General features: G+C 40.5%; 1 protein-coding gene across 3 annotated transcripts; it reads right to left on the reverse strand.

Annotated features, from left to right (window-relative positions):
- Window positions 1-13: 13 nt before the first annotated feature.
- Window positions 14-10440, reverse strand: SLC24A5 (solute carrier family 24 member 5). 3 transcript variants are annotated; one of them, XM_067555809.1, is made up of 9 exons: window positions 9191-10423; window positions 8472-8651; window positions 6544-6627; window positions 6314-6417; window positions 5897-5997; window positions 4613-4896; window positions 3843-4049; window positions 734-835; window positions 14-344 (listed from the first exon to the last, which is right to left on the reverse strand). In XM_067555809.1, exons 1-9 carry the CDS (start codon window positions 9330-9332, stop codon window positions 19-21), a joined length of 1530 nt encoding a protein of 509 aa, XP_067411910.1. In that variant the 5' UTR covers window positions 9333-10423; the 3' UTR covers window positions 14-18. The 3 variants fall into 3 exon arrangements, with proteins under 3 accessions (XP_067411910.1, XP_067411911.1, XP_067411912.1); XM_067555810.1 differs by lacking the exon at window positions 6544-6627 and having other exon boundaries at window positions 9191-10421; XM_067555811.1 differs by lacking the exons at window positions 14-344; window positions 734-835 and adding an exon at window positions 2290-3545 and having other exon boundaries at window positions 9191-10440.
- Between the last annotated feature and the right edge of the window lie 8097 nt (window positions 10441-18537).

Genomic DNA, 18537 nt, shown 5'->3' on the forward strand with positions numbered 1-18537 from the left:
CCTCAGTACAGTCACTGGCTAAAAGCCACCACAGACCATTACAGGATTGTTCCCTATGATCCCAAGTTCATATAAAATTGACAGTATAGCAAATGCTAAATACATTACTAGACAGATTGCTCCCAGTTTTTTATCTAGCTTCCAGCCATTCAGGTGAACCGCCAGAAAAATAAAAACAATGGAACAAATAAGAGAAATAGCTGTGTAAGTCAAACCACTGCTATTCACTTCCACGGGTGCTGATGGATCTACGAATGCAGTTTTTATAAACCAAGGTACTCCCAAACACAGCATATCGAATACGTTGGATCCTACAATATTAGACATAGCCATATCTCCTTTTCCTGCAAAACAAAAAACACTGAGTGTCCACTTACTTAGAAAATTCTTTCTACAGTACAATAAAGTATCTCCCTAAATTACAAGCATCTACCTTGAGATCAGGAGATAAAGTAAGGTATACACCAAGGAGCTAAAATCAGTCATGGTGGAACACAATCAAATTTGTAGTTTTATAGTCAAACATTTTTCCTAGAATATTTGATATTTTCATTTTAAATTTTGGTAGGCTAAGCTACAATTGGTTTTAGGTGAACTTCATTATTTTGTTTTAGACACTCAAACAGTAGCAGCCTTATGTACTTTATGAACCTTTCAGATACAGTGAAGTACTATGTTGAGAGCTCTTCAAACAAGTTCTTAATGGAGTGAACATGAATGCTGAAATTCTTACCTTTTCTAGCTACCAGTACGCTTGCAACTGTGTCTGGTATGCTCGTCCCTGCTGCTAGTAAAGTAAGACCCATTACTGTCTCTGGAATTGCCAGTGTATCACCTGTAGTGAATAAACAAGGATACTGAGTAGCAACACATTTCATAGTTGAAGTCTTGCCCCAGGAAACTGCCACGGCTCTGTGCTTACCGGAGAAAGGAACGAGTGGTATTTGTATGCTCATTCCAAAAGGAATCCATGCGAGCCAGTAAGAATTCAGTTTAAGAAAACAAGAAATAAAATAGTTTAACTTTATTTACTGAAATCTTATGAGTTTGACACTGATTTCTTAATTTTTTACTAGTCAGTGGTTATTTACTAATCGAGCAAACATCTGTCTTGATCTCACCAAAATCTATCAGTAACATGATATGGAATTAGCTTTCAGCTTTGAAAATAAATGTGCCCATTTAGCTAGAGGCAGGAGGCTTTTACTGACTTCCTGCAGCTATCATAAAAGTTTGAAGTTTCTGACAACTGTGACACTTTTGAACTGCTGCAAATAGAATAATCCCTTGTGTTCTTTGGGTGTTTAATCACATGAGTTCTGGAAGTCACATGGAAGCAATAACCCCTTTAATCATCCACTCTTGAAAAAAGCACATGAACTCCCCTGGAGACATATGAAAAGACTTTAAATAATCCTTACTACAGTACTGTCCAAACTCATTGATGTGAAACTTCAGTTGAAAAATGTAACTTCCCAACTCTTAATAGTCATACTTTAAAAAAAAAATAAAAATAAAAAAGCTAAGTAAAATATAATTACAACACTTCTAATTATTTAAAAGTCTACATTTCCCAGCATAAATGCCAGTTTAAGTAGAAAACAAGTTTTTCTCACATTAACTTCAGTAGCAGCACACTACTTTCTTCCCCACTAGCAGCTGTTAATGCTTTGAAAATGGATTAACTGCTAATCATCTGTTGTGCTTCAGTTGCTTAACTAAAATTTAAAACTAGAATTGGTTAGATTCAAATCCAAGTTATCTTTTGGGGCTAACTTTGAGCAGCCTTTAGTTTTGATTTTACTATCAAGCAAATGTCTCCATTTGTTTCTAATGCAGTATAAAACTTGGGTGAAAGTTTGAGTATTTGATCCCTGTTTAAACTATTAACTTGTTTTTAATGGATAATTTTAATCTTACTTCACTTTACTGAAAAGTGTATTGTCTACCTCAATTTTTTTGCTCTGGGCCTTTTTCATTCATAATAGTTTTGACAAACAGTAATATTTAATTTTGTTAGAATGAATTATGCAATAGATTGTCTGTAAATTTAGGTGCACTGTAGGCTAATGGTTGCATGCCAGATACCATCTTAGGCCAGGTAGAGACAAAACTTTAAAATAGGGAATGTAAAACTGCTGCTTCTCTGTAAGGAGGGATTGAAAGTGATTCTGATCTGGGATATGTAGTGGTTCTGTTTCCCTCCTCTCCCCCCTCAAAAAAAAAGCCTGCTAGATTAAGGGACCACTGACGGAAGAAAGTCATCTTGTAAACCAAGAAAGCCAAAACGTAATGGGGTCATGACAAGGGAGAGCTGAAGCATGAAGTGCTAGTTTGAAGTTATGATTGGAACCTAAATTAAAGTGAGTCTGAGCTCTTTCCTCACTAGATAGTTTTAGCAGCTTCTAGTAAAAGTGCAGATCTAGTCTGGCAAGTGACCATGTAAAGATGGGACTAATACATGCTAATAGGGAATAATTCTTTGTGTATGTTAAACCTGTACAAACTCTGTGAGATCAAGGGGCAGCATAGATGTTACTGCATTACCTTTTAAAAAATGGATTCAGGAGACTAAAAGAACCCAGGTTGAATATGCAGGGCTATCTAAAGCTTTATCTTGTAGACAGAGAATACTTAGTTTGAAGTCAGTGAGACACAGACCCCCTCCCACTACTACTTTAGTCATGTCCAAGTAGACCACCCTCTGTACTGTTTGAAACTTTGGCACACCCCTGCTTTCACATTGTCATAGCTCTAGCTAGCAGATCAGCAATAATTCTCACCTGCAATGGGAAAGATTCCTAGCTCACTAACTGCTTTTATCTAGTTATGAAGATAGTGGGTGCTGATTTACTTCTACTGGTACACTACACCATTTGACAAACTAGTTGTTTAGTAGTGGTTGTATCAAACTGCATAAGCCTCTGTTGGCAGGTGGTTTTTCCTTATTTAAAAAAGCTCCCTTAAACTTAATTCAACATATTAATTTATTTCAAATTATTAGAATACATAGGTTCACTTAAAGTGAGCTACACAGGAGAAATGCAAGGGTTGTCCCTTTTTTTTTCCTGCTTGCTTTTTGAGATAAAGTTTGGAAGGCGGGTCAGTTTTTGGCTTGTTCTTAAAATTTAGAAATTTCCTTTAGAAATTGCCTGCCTATCCTGAAAGTTATGACTGGAGAACTAGTGAAGTTATGACATGTGACTGAAAGTTGAGCAACTGAAAGAGGAAAATAACTTAGTCACTGTTCAGAAACTTTTTTTTGCTTGTACATCTATTTTACTCCTAATTGCTAAAATACTGCGGAGACAGGATGACTTCATGAGATACTTAACATTTCTATCCAGTCACTTAAGATATGAGTGTATGAGACTGCCAGAAAGTGCATTAGCAAATCCAGGAAAAACTAGACATGTACGATTTTAAAGGTTTTTTTCAGATGCATTCAGTATTACAGAGGCACATGAGCAGACAGATGTCCATCACAGAGTGGGAAGGCTGATAGTGCGGTACAATGGTAGAACTCTCAATTTCCAGAAAATAACCTTTTAAGGAAATATCAGACAAAGGAAGAAAGTTAATTATGAAAACTTCTCTATGCGGTCTTTTGAAAAGGTAGTTCAGAACTACCTAAATAGGAACAGCTGAATTATCTTGTTAACCACTTGGGGGGAACCTGAGCTAAGAACATGCAGTCTAAGACCAAACTTTTTCAGAAAAGGATACAGAACTATGCGCTAACCCTCCCCAGTTGTGGAAAAGGAAAACTATTTAGATGCAAAAAATCATGCACTCCCCAGGGATTTAGTCAGCTGACTTGATACAGCAAGTAAAGTACATACCCACTATTGTTACCATCCATACAAGGACATATGTAAATGCAGAAATCCACACAGCTGACATGAAAAATGTCACCATAAACCAGTTTTTCCAAAACCGTTTTCTGCAGTCTGGTGTGGTCAAATAGAGTACTGTAATAATAGGAAGAGATACCACCCAAAGAATTCTTTTCAAATCTGCTTCAGGGATGGTGAAGACACTTGGAGGATCTGTTGAAGATTAAAAGGTATGCCATTTTAATTAATCTCTGTAATGAGGCTCTGTTTGTATATAATCTGATAACCTGATTCTACTTGTAAGAGTGATGGGCAAGAGCATACAAAAATACACTCTCAAACAGTTTTTGCCTTTCTGTTATCACTAGGAAAAGTCACCTGAGTTATTTAGCATACTTGAGTAACTGCCCTTTTCACAGAATACCAATATCACAGTTAGTGCAGGTGGCAATTATATCAAATGAAAGATATCAGCTGAGCCATGAAGTTTCAAATATGTACTTCAATGAATCTCAAGGAAAGTTACTCTACCCATCATTCACAGTTCTTCTGCTATGGCTCAAATGAATGACTGCTCTGGCATTCTTGGATAACTTTATATAACTAAGTCTGTTTTGATTTTGCTAAAGGTCAGATTCCAAGAAGGAACAGTAGTGTATTAAACTCAAATAGAGTTCTTTCATGGTCTAACGCATTTGAAATCAGTCTTACAATTTACTCAACCGCCTCTGCTCCCCACATAATTAGATACAGACTGGTAGAAGCTGTACTAATACCTTCAGCAATTTCATCAAGCCCATGTAAACTTATAGAAAGCTGCGAGTAATCTGATTCATCATGAAAAATTCCACTATCTGTTCTTGATTGTCGACGAATTAGTGGCCCACTTTCTTCCTTCCAGCCAATTAGTGTCTGTTGTTCAGTGTTTTCTTCCATTGCTTTTGCAAAACAGGTACAGCAGGGGCTAAACTTCTTCATAATATACTGATTGATTTTAATATCAACACACAGCACCAGAATATATACACCATAAATGAGCAGCAGGGAAGCACTTTCATACCTAGAATAAAAATTGGATTTTACATAAAAATCGAACTTGTTTTTATCTTCTGTTATTTTTTAAAGAAATGGATAACAAAAGCTGTTTAGCTTAGTAATATTTGTGATTACCCACTAAGGAGATAATTAATTGGTTTTAGTAGCAGAAGGCAACTAAATGGAAACACACCTCTGATAATCTGCATTGGGGAAATATTCTAAGTTTGCAAGGACACAGTTAGGTATAGATATAATGGAGACTAATGTTTCTCCTTATTTACAGCAATTTGATTAATAGACTACAGCCCCAGTTCTGTAGTCTCATGGAACTATTCATGAGTAAATATTTGCAAAATTGAGATGTATTGGGTTAATCAACAGAAGGCATAGTCTGAGCACTGCTGTAGAAGTGGTCTGACACTGCTCTAGAATTTCACAGCTCTATTCCTAGGTGTAGTTACTTTGCTGAAGGCTATGCAGAGGAATTTATTTGTAAAGAAGAGAAACTGGTCCAAATCATTTCTGGTACAAATGGATGCAACTCCCTTGACTTCAATATAGTCTTGCCCCTTTATACTACAAGTGGACCCCCATTTGTAAATCCAACTCAAAGATGTTGAGGATTTTAATGGTCTTTGAAGATAAAAATGGCAAATAAGTGCAGTGTATTTAATAATGAACATGGGATGATGATGTGATCAATTTCCCAGTTCAAGAAAAACCTAAAAATTCAGATCTTGTGTATATTGCAGGCTAATTTCTGTGGGATGGAAGAAAAGTGCTGGAGGCTGAATGGTTCAGGAAAATAGTAATGACACAGTATGGTTAATATAACAGCCTTCATGAACACTGGATTCAGTATACAATCTTTAAAGCCAACACAATATTCATGTTAGTATACAATACAGTGAACTTCAGATTGAGCTACTTGAGGTTAATGCTTGATGAAAAAGTGACAAACTCTGATTTTTACACTCACTAATTTCCAGTCAACAAGAATTTAACATTAGTTGTGCACTTACCAGTAAATTCTGTTGTCAAATATCATCGTAAGGACTGCTACTGCACTAATTGCATATGCCAGACAGTCTCTAAACAATGGCCAACAAGACAGTCTCGAAACCTGCAGGACACAAATTACTTTTTCAAATCTGCGGTAGTTCTTTCACCAAGTACTATACATGCTGCTTTAATGTTTCTCTATTGATATGTGACTAACTCAGTTCTTAGAAAATTTATATATAATTCAAAAGCAATTAGTTTTTAAAAAAAAATAACTCCCCAATAAGATTTTATCTTCTGATTGATGAAATGCTGTTTTGCTACTGAGTAATAAACTAGACAATTATCATACTAAACTTGCTTTGTGGTTTGTCAATAAACCATGTTACAATCATTTGGCTCCAAAGAGAGCAGAACTATCCAAGTGTTTTACGTACCACACCAGATAACAACCCACAAGCTGCACAGATACCAAGAAGGTTATAGATTGCAGATCCAAGGATGGTGCTAACTCCAATGTCTCCCTTTGTCACAAATACCCCTGTAAGCAAAGCAGTGCTTAATAGTTAATTTTCCCTTTTTTAATTTTTTTTTTTTTTTTTTTTTTTGGAGTTGGGAGGGGAAATTATATATTCTGAATAATCAAACTATGGTTTGTTTTTTTTACCTAGAAAAGCAGTAACTAATTCAGGAGCAGAGCTACCAGCTGCCATAAAAGTTGCTCCAGCAACATCCTGAGAGAGGCCAAGGGCTGAAGAGGGAATAAAAGAATTACTATTAAACAAAAGTTAAACCTCTACACTAATTGCTTACAACTAATGTGTAAAAACAGTTCCTTGCATTCTTAGCAGAAGAAAATTAATGTATTAGTTACAGAATAAGCTATAAAACAGAAGTGTGGATACCGTTGTTTGAATGTCAGTAAGACAATATCTGAACAAAAACTTTACTAATTTTTCTAAAGACTGGTGCATAGGTTTAAGTGTGGAAATAGCTTTTGCTCTATAGAAAAGTGTACAAAGTTTATAAACGTAGGATTGGGGCCTTTATTTGTGGTTGAAAAATTTAAAGTCAGATCTAAATCAAAAGTTCACTGATGTTATAGATGTTATTTGTTTTTATCTACTATTGCAAGGAAAATATACTGAAGTGAAGCATAAAATAACTGAAAATTAGTTCCTGCTTCACTTACTTGCTGAATCCATTTGTAAAATGGGTATAGCACTACTTGCTTCATGGATATATTATGTGAAGCTTAGTTAAAGCATCTTAAGATTCCCCTGAAGCATAACAAGACATTTATAAATTACCAATTCATTCAGGATTGGGCATTTTAACCAGCAATTGTCTTGTTTAAAAACAAAAACTGTTCATCTTTATCACATTGTATTGGGATGAAGCAAACATTAAGGCTTAAGTCTACATTAGCCTTTATGGCAAAACTCCAACTATTTCCACTAATACAGGTATCTGGGTAGAAGAGGGCACTATTGTTCTTACCATTGGGTGATTCTGCCTTTGGACATTGTCAGGTTATTTATCAGTTAATTATTGATTGTTAAATCTAACAAGTTAAAACCTTTGTTTCCCCTACTGCTTAAACTCATTTTAAATAAGATATTTCTAATGCATCTGGCATCTTAGTATTTAGGCACTTAGCTACTGCAGATAGAGAAAGAAAAGCAAATGTATGCACTCTGCCTTCTGTCCTGATGCAAATACGATGATAAAACCAGAAGGGATTGTTATCATCTAGTCTGACCTGAGTAACTCAAGCCATAGGACTTCCCTGAATTAATTCCTGTTTGAACTAGAGCTGAGCTTTTAGAAAAACATCCAGTCTTGATTTAAGAACCTAGTGATGGAGATTCCCTGGACCTCTATAGCCCTGGGTAAATTGTTCCAATGGTTAATTGCCCTATTACAAATCTGTGCCTTTATTTAGAGTCTGAATTTGTCTAGCTTCAGCTTCCAGCCATTGGATATTGTTACATCTTGTCTGCTAGATTGAAGACTACTCTACTATGAAATTTTTGTTCCCCATGTAGATGCTTAGATTGTCAGCAAATTATCCCTTAGCTATCTAGTTGATAAACTAAATATATTAAGTTCCTTGAGTCTTTCACTATAAGGAATGTTTTCTAATCCTTTAATCATTCTGTGACTCTTCTCTGAACACTCTCCAATTTATCAAAATGATGCATACAAGAGGAATCCCATTGATACCAACGTGTTTTGTTAGCTTTTCCCAGGACACTGACTTCTGCAGAAAAGTTTATCCGCCTTAGTCTAGGACATCTGGTACTTTCATTTTTTTAATCGCTTTAAAGTTAATCAGTTTATTTACAATATTTTTCTTTATACTGTAAGCCTGGATGTCAATATTGCATCTCCTACACTCCTGTAGTTTACCAGCCTTAAGCCTACTCTCCCTGTACATTGTTTACCAACTAAGCTAAATATTGAACGCTGCACTTTCTGCCCTTATTTATGAGTTATATTCATATTGTGAAACTCTTCCAAGAGAATAATAATCTTGCCAATAGCTGTTCAATTTTACAAAAATGGATTACTAGGACTTAAAATATAACTTACATTCACTGATGATCTCTAGGGAAGGAAGGAAGTAATCATCACATACAATGGACACAGCCATAAACATGTAAAGTATAATTAGGAAATAGATAATGATCCCTCCATCTTCTCTCTCCTGTTGTGTAAAAAATCCGTCAGGAAATTCTGATGATGTAGCAAGGATGCACTGTGTTTCATTTTCTGAAAAGGGAGTACAAAGGTCTTGTGGATAATATCAACCATAGTCGTCTCCCCCTGTTACAAAACTTCTGAGGATGTCTTGTTTAGGTGGAACATATGAACCTCCTTTAAAAGATGTTTTTAATTTTTGGAAGACCCAGCCGGAGAACTACGGCGCTACACATAAGGCTGTAGGGATATTGTCCAATGTTCCAGTCCGGTAGACACCACTGAGCAACTTGCACTAAGGAAAGGTGCTTCCCCCTTTTTAGAGCAACTAATTTTAAATTATCCCCCCCTCTCAGTTTCCAGGACCTCCAGTTAGACCCCAGCTCCACAGAGGCAGAAAGCGTCTGGGTGCTGTATATTGCTGCAAAAGGTTTGCTTAAAGGGAGACAACTTCATCTCCGAAGCCCACACGGGTCAGGCTGGACGCGTCAGTCTGGCGCTATTGGATCAGCTTCTCATCCAAGCCCTCGTAACGCAGGTGGCCCGCGCGATGCCTAGTCCTGCAGTGGGAGACCCCGCGTCCCCAGGCCGGGGTGCAGCCTCCAGCCTACCTGTTTCCCTGCGGAGCCGCTGCGCGGCAGCGCCCCTGCGAGGCAGGTGAAAGGCAGCCAGAGCCCCCAGGAGCAGCAGGACGGAGGCTGCCCGGCTGCCTCTTGCCTGTTTCCTCCAGCCCTGGCCGCACCCTGCCTTCATCGCGCCCGCCTCAGCCCTGCACTGAGCGGCCGGGGAGCGGGAGGCGGCGGATTAGGGGCCGGCGGGATCATGTGAGGGGGGCGGTTTTGGCCGCTTTGCTCCCCCCGGGCGCGTGGCGGTGAGGAGGGAGTTCTGCTACTGCCGCTGCCAACGCCCCGGCCCGACGCCGCCACAGCCGGGCTCTTCCTCCCGGCTGCTGGCGCTGGCTGGAGCCCCGCGGGCCGCCTCGCCTCGCCTGTCCTGGGCCGGACGGGAGGTGCGCCATAGTGGGGTGCGCAGCTGGGACGCGGTGCCTCTGAGCTTCGGGCCAGCGCTGAGCCTGCGGCGGGGGCAGCGCGGGTCTCCCTGCCCCAGCCCGGCAGCGAGGCAAGGCTGCCATGGCCGGCGGTAGATACAGGCCACAGCTAGGTCTCGGCCGCCTCCCGCCAAGCTTCCCTCTTCTCCCAGGAATTGCCCTACTGAACGGTGTCGGGGCGCCATTGGGTTCCGGGCCCTCGGGCCCAGGCACAGACCAAGGCCTGCAGTGTCCAGTGGCAGGCTCGAGGCTGTAGCAGTTATTACTAACGGCCCTTTCCTGTCTGCAGCTGTGGGGAAAGCATCTGAGGGGCTGGCCACCACCTGTGTTGTGTGGGTGCAAGCTGCTGAGACTGTGTACATGTTGGGGTGGAAAAGGGGGTGAGTGGGGCTGCGCTCGTTACTAGATGACTGTCTTCCTCGCACCACTCCTGCAGCCTCAGTTTAGGCCCATCCGGTTCTGCCGGAGTTCCCCTCCTATCCTGGGGGATGCTGCCACTGCCAAGTGTGTGGGGGAAGAGGACTTTTATACCCTGCCCCTGTATTATTCAGCAAGAATCATAGCAAGACCGAGCACACACAGGCCCCTGCTTCAGAGCCAGCAACCCAACGTTATTCCCAACCCTTTGTCTAAGATGACCTTTCAACACTGAAGTCAGCTGTGTGATTGAAGATTAAATACAAAGCTTCCTTGCTTAAAAATGTATTTTAGTAAGTCCCACAAAACTATTATTGGCTATTCTGGAGGGAAAACTATGAGTTAGGTTTTCATTGAATCAATTTATAAATTTAGTTTCCATAAATGTTTACTGTCCAATTATGTGAAAATGACATTGTAAAGTGCCAATATTGTAACTAGACTTAGGAGCAGGGCTAATGCTCACATTTAAGTATTTGGGCTTATTTCTCTCACAAATTGAAACACATTGTTTTGCTTCATTGCATCCTAATCCTTTAAGTGTATTGCTCCTTATTCCCATGCTGTTTAGCTAACGCATGATCAACCATTTGTGTAGTATGTACAAGATGTGATAGGGGCTTAGTAACTACACTGCAAAAGTGTAGCTGGGTGAATTTTTCCCCTTCTATAATAAAATAGCGTGTGTCTACAAAAGGTCATTAAGACAGGATGGAGACTGGCAATTATAAAAGCTATTCTGAACGCACCCAGTCAGCAGTAATAGCTCTAGCACCTTTGTCTCAATATTAAAAACAGTGTGACTGTTCTCACCCAGAATAGTAGAAGTTATAAGGGCCAAGATTGCAGAAGTGGCTTGTGATTTTGGGTGCTTAACCTGAGATTTCTTAAAGGTTCTGAAAATCAGCCGCTCTAAGATGTGTCAAGTTGGGGACCCAAAAGTACTAACTACTTTTGAAAATCTTGGCAAAATCTTTATACTGCTTCTCTTTCTCCTCCTACAGGAAGAGAGAAAACCAGGGCTGGGAATGGAAATCATCTTGGCCTTGATAGGTTTAGCTATAAGGAAACTTAAATCTATATTCTTCTGATTCCCGTTTTTCACTATGGGTGCACTTTTACTAGAGGCAAACAGAGGAGGACTTTCTGGAGCTCATTCTAGTCACTGTTTAAATTATCTAATTTCCTGGTTCCTCTATGTAGGTCAATAAAGATGGTCTTCCTATACAAGGTCTCTAGATCCATCCCCTGGATCTCTTCCATAGAGGTAAGCTGTTTGCCCACCCATTACTAAATTAATACTGCAACACATCTTTCTAGTATCCACTGTTTATGGGAGATCAATATGCTTAAAGATCTTTTCCATTCAGTTTTTATGGTATCTTTTTTATCGGTTTAAATTAGATTTGCAGCTCTGATTGGAATGTGTGCTCTAACTGGAACAGAACTGCACACTTATGTATTTACGAAAGCTTGCCTAGGAAAATCCTCAAGACTTGTTATTTCACTAGCATAGGCTGTGGGTTGGCCTAGTGATCAATAGCATCTGACCAGGCTCTGTCCGAACCAAGTGCTGTTTGAGGGCTGCAGACTCAAATAATCAGAAATGTTTGTCTTTCAGTTTATAATTTCAAGGTTGTTATTGCAAGAAAAAGGGCTAGAAACTCATACATACTTTTAAAATTAAAGCTGAGATCAAATGATATTTTAAATCCCTGAAACTGGAGGTAGATGGAAACTGTGCACTTTGCAGGCTCCTAAATGCTTGTTCAGCTCTGCCATTCATGTTTATCTAGTCTCTTCCCTGGAGTCATGCTATTGTGGTAAGTTAAGTACACCCTCATCCTGCATTGTTTTAACAAGAAGCTTCCAAAGAATGTATAGCATTTACTTAACAGTTTCCATCTTCAAAATGTAGCCCTCACAGCACTCCAGTGTTATCCCCATTTTTACAGAAAGAGAAGCTGAGGAGGAAAGGTGACTTGGCCACAGCAGGAGTCAGTGCTAGAGAGCTGAGTTCAGTTTTCACTTCCCCAGTCCTGTGCTCATGCTATTTAGATAATTCCTTTCCTGGTTAGGGTAATTATCTATTTAAAATACTTGTCTCTAAAAATAGCTTTCACAGAATAAATTGTCAGTCTCTGTTACCCTGAGGTGCTCAGATAATATTGTAATGAGGGCTGCCTAAGCACCTAGATAGATACTCTACTGCATTTCAGAGTTAAAATAAGTCTCTTCAGTATAACTACATTATCCTTAGTTTAAAAGATAAAATGCCACCATGGTCTGACAAAATATTCCTCCTTGTCAGTATTGCATGGCTTACCTCCTGGATCCTGATAGACTGAGGATATCTTTTTTAATATTTTCTTTTATAACAAAGGATTTGAGTGTTGCCCATTCTCATGGTTTGCTATTTTTCTTAAAGGCCCAGCTTCAAGACATATGTAATTACATGAGAGTCTCAGCTTTCTTTTTTAAAAAAAATATGTTTCTAGCCCACCTGGTTGTGGAGAAAGCATGAGAAGGCTCCAAAACCAAGAGTCAAATACAAAGATCCAAATTATTAAAACACCTGATGATTTTTAAGCCAATTTCATGATTTTGGAGTCCATCACTCATAATTAAGGTTAAGATTTTGTCACAGTTATTTTTAGTAAAAGTTAGGGGTAGTTCGTGGGCAATAAACAAAAATACACAGGAGCTGTGACTAAACAAAAGGAACTGCCAGACAACAGAGCTGAAGGAAAGGTATCAAACCTGTGTGATTGTAACCCCTTCTTGTTGTTCTGACGCTAAATGCTATCTATCTATCTAGGGTGTCCTGTTTATTTACAAAGAATGTACACAAAGTTCTGTTTCTCTGAATTCAATTGAAACAAACACCCTTGCTCACAATCTCTAAATCTGACTTTTTAGCCCAGTGGTTCCCAACCTTTTTGGCTCGAGGGCCACAGATATCATTTTTACAACCCTGAAGGGCCACCAGTCTATCAACTCATAAAAATATATTGACATATACACCATTAAGGATTACAAATCACTACATATTTAAAGTAAACATTTTGATGCTATTGTGCTCATTTTTACATTCACCTACAAATTACTCTCAGTATGTCACACACTCACAGACAAAGCACTAGTGTAGATGAGTGACTGTCACTTCACACTGAAGCACATGGCTTGGCAGCTAAGTCAGGGTGGATGACAAACCAGAAGGCACTGATTTTGAGAGTCCTTCCCTTCCTTAAGTATGGTGGGTCCTGGCTGCTCTGCCAGCAGCCCCCCCCTGCAGCCAGACAGAAAGAGGAGGCTGCCTCCTTGTTGATCTCCTGTCCCCCTGGCTGCAGCAGGGAAACCACATGTCCTTTAGCTCTGTGTGCTCTACCGGGGTCCCTAAGCAGTATCTCCCTTCAGCAGCCAGGGAGATCAGTGCTCCCTTCTCTCTGGCACCAGCAGGGACCACAGCACCTAGGGACCCAGGCAGAGTGCTTTGCTCTCTGCTGGAGCGAGGGGAGGGGAGCAGCAGGCCACTTTTGGCCCCCAGGTCACAGGTTGGGAATCACTGTTGTAGCTTGTCCTGTGCCCTAAGGAGCTCAGTCTCTGCTCCCTATCATGGCCATGCTCAAGACTGCTTCTCTCACTTCTCTGCTGGCTTTCTGAACTTTTCCTCTGATATACACAGTTTGCTAGGTCCTGCGTTTGCAGCCAGTTCCAGGGAAACTTTTCAACCCACATGGTTTGTCCCTGCTCTGGCTTTGCCATGAGGCCCATGTCTCAATCAGTACGTAGCTTCTATTGGCTCCCTTATTTCACTCTGTAAGGAGATCCTTCCATTTAGCCTGAAAAAAGGGTTAACACACCCATCAGCCTTAGCAAGGTCTCTGATTGTCTATAGATCAAGGACCTGTAGATGGAAGCCATTAATACCTTCCAGCATAACACATGGCAAGATTTCTGTAGAAGGAGAGATTGAAAGGACTGGGACTGTTTAGGGCCAGGTGTTCACTACGAGCGCTTTACCAGTATAGCTGTACTGGCATTCTATACCGACAAAGCGCTCCTGGTGTGGAGCCAGGTATACCAGAAAAACTGTGTTTTTGACGGTATAACTTGTATCTTCTCTGCCCTCGCCGAATGAAACAAGCTATACCAGCAAAAGTGGTGCTGGTATATCTGTCTGCACTAGGGGGTTCTGCCAACACAGCTATGTCAGTCAGGGATTGCACCTCATCACGTCTCTGACTGACATAGCTATGCCTGCTGAAGTTTGTAGTATAAAAGAGGATTTGATAGAAATGTTAGTGGTGGGGAAATGGAATAAAATAGAGAAGGTAGATTGTGACTTCCTGCTTGTCCTTTCTCAATAACATTAGGATCGATGAATGTCAGAAGGTATAGATGGATCTCATTCAGCTGATTTTATAGAACGTTCCAAGTTGTAAAACTTGATGAGTGGGAGACCCATTTCGTTTATGAATAAGTGAATAATAAGCATGATGACATCAGTCCATCAGTACTGCATCTGAGCAACTATGTGAGGTAAGGATGTGGGATTCCTGTTTTACACATGGGACACTGAAATCACAGTGAGATTGTGTCTGGTCCAAAGAGAATCTGTGATAGAGCCAGGAATTAAACCCAGATCTCCTGAGTCCCAGCCCAGTGCCTTAACCACAAGATGATTGAAGCTGCTCCTTTCATTTTTTTCTCTATTCTGCAGTCCTCACCACTCTCTCTTCTTTATGTTCTCTCCTTTGCTTTTCTTCCAGCTCCAATATCATGCTCTTTCTGTGCTTTGACTTTCTCCCCAGTCAGGCAGCATTTCTGTGTATTACTCTAGTGTCCTCACTAATGTGAGAAGTCTGTGGTAGCACCAGCTGGGAGCCACTGCATCTGTTATGAGCCTGCTGAGTTTATTAGTGTGAATTCTCCTATCTGAAGACCAATACAAGGTAGCCAGCTTTGTCTGTAACTTTCAGTTGACCTTGGCTTTGCAAGTGCACAGAGACTTCCATTCCAGATATATGACGTGCAAAATGTTATAACTATCAGTCACTTATCATCTGCAATGCGTATTGTGATAGCTCAAAAGGTAAAATCATCTAAACTCGGAGTACAAAAACATCTATATGTAAATAACACCCGTTGTTTGTTCGCCAATGTTTTAATCTCTTTTCATGTTTTCATACAATTATGAATAAGCGTTAGAATAACAACGATTATTGACAGGAATCTCTGGAGAAAACTCACTGATAATTTTATCCCTCTAATACCTAGTATGTGCTGATGTTATCCAGTGAAACAAAGTGTACAATGTAATAGGTTCTGTTGGCATGGGGTGTCTTTCTGTTTTAGAAATCAATTGATAACATACAGTGCATTGCAGAAATACCATCTGTGTGCTTTGGATTATGTCTCATAATGTGCTTTGGACTCTGCCTCAATCTGGAAGGAGGGCCCTTGCATTTCTAAATGTTTTCAACTTTCAGCACAGTAGTTCTAGTCTCTATCAATAATGCCGAACTTAGTTATTATTTTCACTGTGTGAACTGTGACATACCCATGGAAATTTCCCCCCTCACAGTCCCAGAAGTGGGGAGGCTTTGTCTGGGCCAGCAGCGGAAGGAAAACCTTTGGTCCATCTAAGGATTGCATACTCTGCACCGTACTCAGCCGCCTCTTGGGTTTGAGAAGGAGAGAATGGGGGCTCTGTGGCTGATGGATTAGGTAGAATGGTGCAGCAAAAACCTTTTGGCTCCTGTGCACTCAAGGGTGGTTTTATAAATCCTTCCCCCTACCTGCAGACATCATTGTATGTCTGGAAGACAACCCTGCCCACCTCCCCTTTGGCATTGAGTAGGTGGGGGTGTTGGGCATTGCTGTAGGCATCATGCTAGTTGCCTTTTTGAGTCTGAGAAGGAATTTTTCTTTCACTGCCAGACTGCTCTGGGCATTGTGGGTTTTATTGCTTTCCTCTCAGCAGCCCAGGGACCTAGTGAGTAGATTAGGATTTTGTCACATTTTGGCAGGTGCCCAGTGCAGATAATGGCTCCATAGGGGTCCAGTTCCCTGACAAACAGGTAGTGGATTAGGAGAAGGCAGCTGCTGAAGGAGGTGGGGAATGGTGTGAGGATCCTAATGTCTGGTACAGCAAGGAGACAACCACATCTTCCCTACCCCCCGTAACCCTTGTACAAGTAGGGTGGGGGGCTGCGGGGCTTGCATTGAAGATACTAGGTTAGCAGATAGAAAGGAGGGATGGGGCTGATGGCAGGTGGAATGGATTACAAAGGAAGGAATTCCTGTACTGGATGAGTTATTGCTGGATAGTTCCCAGATGTGCTACTTAATACATTTACAGCCTAGTTAAAAAAACATTTCTGGAGTCTTTCTTTCTGTGATGTCTGGGACAAAAGCGTGATTATGCATGAAGTGAACATTGCTGAAGGTATTTTCTTAAGTGCAAGTATCTTAATTGTTTGTTAGTCTTATTGTTAATACAATCTCTTAGATTAAATGATTAGAAGAGGTGTGTGCATTGTGTAAAGTGAATCCAAACTATCTACTATGAACTTTCATTTTGTGATAAAAGTTGAAACAAAAGAAATATTATGGGGGAAATGTTTCAAAGGCACAGAGGATAGTAGAGTGCTCAGCTCCCAGTTGTGCCTTTGAAAATCTGCTTATTTTATGAGATCAGTTAGGCCTGGTCTACACTTAAAACTTAGGTTGACATAGCTACAGTATCAAGGGTATGAAGAATCTGTAGCTATGCTGACCTAACCTCTGCTGTAGGTGCAGCAAAGTTGACAGAAGAGTGCTTCTGTCAGTCTAGTTACTGTCACTTGGGGAGGTGGTGTTCCTACAGCAATGGAAAAGCTTTCTGTCTCCATAAACTGCATCTGCACTACATGATTATGCTGGCATAGCTGCAATGCCATAGCTATGCAGCTACAGTTTCCTTAGTGTAGACATGGCCATAGGGTGCTAGGATGGAAATTGAGAGACTCAAGTTCAATTCCTAGCTCCATCACAGACTTCTTGTGTGATCTTGGATAAGTCAGTTAGGCCCATGTTTTTAAAGGTATTTCTATGGTACTGAGCTCAGTGTTGTAGTGCCTAACTGTTAGAGGAGCCTACCTCACAGTTTCAAAAGGTAGTTAGGAGCCAAAATTCCATCATCTCTCAATAGGATTTTGACTGCTATGTCCCTTTTGAAAATGTGACTTAGACTCGTAAACCAGCTAGGCTCTGCAACCCTGAGCGCACCAATGCAGAAATACCTTTAAAATCTGGGTGTTAGTCTCTCTCTGCCTCAGGTCCCCACCTGTATAGTGGGGTTAATAGGACTTCTGTGTGAGGCAGGGGTGTTGTGAGGATAACTACACTACAGATTGTGAGGTTGGGTACTACAATGAGGACTATGTAAGTACTTAAGCTTAGGCTAGAAATAGATATTGCAATTCCTTACCCATTGTTTTAAGCCAAGTTGAAGAGATGAACCCTCTGGCAAACTATAGCCAACCAGCTGTGTGCCAAAATGGTCTTTTGACTAGCTACCTCTTCATTTGGGATTTATGAAAACAGGTTCGAAGTTGACAAAATACCTTCTTGACAAACAGCTTCTCCCAGTTTACACCATGGATAGGAGTTGGTGTAAATAAAACCCAAACTAATGCCTAGGATAAACACAAGTGCAGCTGCCTGCCTTTCCTCTGGAAATGATGAGGCACCATGAGAATAAAGGGCCTGCCCGTGTCTTCCAAAATCAGTTCCCAGCTTCTTACAAGAAAACAATGTTAAACCAATTCTGTAAAAACTGTGTAGTGTAAATGTCACGAGCATAAAATATTTGTAAGCTTTATGGAGTTTTGTTGTTCTGGTGCAAGCCCTTTCCTCTTCCCTCTAATATATCTTATCACTTGATCCATTCCTTATCTGAGACTCAAATTTCTAGCTCCTGCAAACTGGCAGTCATTTTTTTGCTGTTTATTACTTCTAAATGTTAAAATTAGAAATTATTTATTGTGAAATTGGGATTATAAAAATATATGTTAAATAACTAATGTCATTGTAGTGTAGGCAGACATATGCTAGAACATACCACTTGAATTTCCTATAGCAGCATTTCAGGTTTTAATCAGGCCTTTCATGAATGCATTGCTAGACCTAGCTGCACTTTCTGGGTCAGTGATCGTACTTTGTACATCACATAAAACCATGTAATAGTATGTCTGCTTTGGGTGATTATGATTATAGTGGGGGATGAGGTGATAGGGTAGTGTCACAGGTAGCTTGTCCCTATGGATAAAGTTAAGCCCAGCTCCCTGGACCAAAGCAGGGGAGCCCAATCCAGCTAGTTAAAGAGAGATGGGCTACAGCTGGGCCTATAAAGGGCTGCTAGGGTGCAGCTGAGGGACATTAAATGAGACAGGCTGTATCCTGGGGTGGGAAAATTACACTGGTGTGGAATTAGCTGCTGTGGTGAGT

The sequence above is a fragment of the Emydura macquarii genome, unplaced genomic scaffold (genome assembly GCF_026122565.2).
Source record: "Emydura macquarii macquarii isolate MOO-44397 ecotype Brisbane River unplaced genomic scaffold, CSIRO-AGI_Emac_v2 contig_1644, whole genome shotgun sequence".
Taxonomy (NCBI): domain Eukaryota; kingdom Metazoa; phylum Chordata; order Testudines; family Chelidae; genus Emydura; species Emydura macquarii.

Excerpts from the sequence above, each read along its gene's own strand:
- SLC24A5 (XM_067555809.1), bottom strand. The coding sequence starts at position 9,332 with ATGAAGGCAGGGTGCGGCCAGGGCTGGAGGAAACAGGCAAGAGGCAGC. Across the intron at positions 6,418-6,543 it reads ATTAGTTACTGCTTTTCTAG|GGGTATTTGTGACAAAGGGA; the intron begins GTAAAAAAAACA and ends CTTTGCTTACAG. Across the intron at positions 5,998-6,313 it reads GTGGGTTGTTATCTGGTGTG|GTTTCGAGACTGTCTTGTTG; the intron begins GTACGTAAAACA and ends TGTGTCCTGCAG.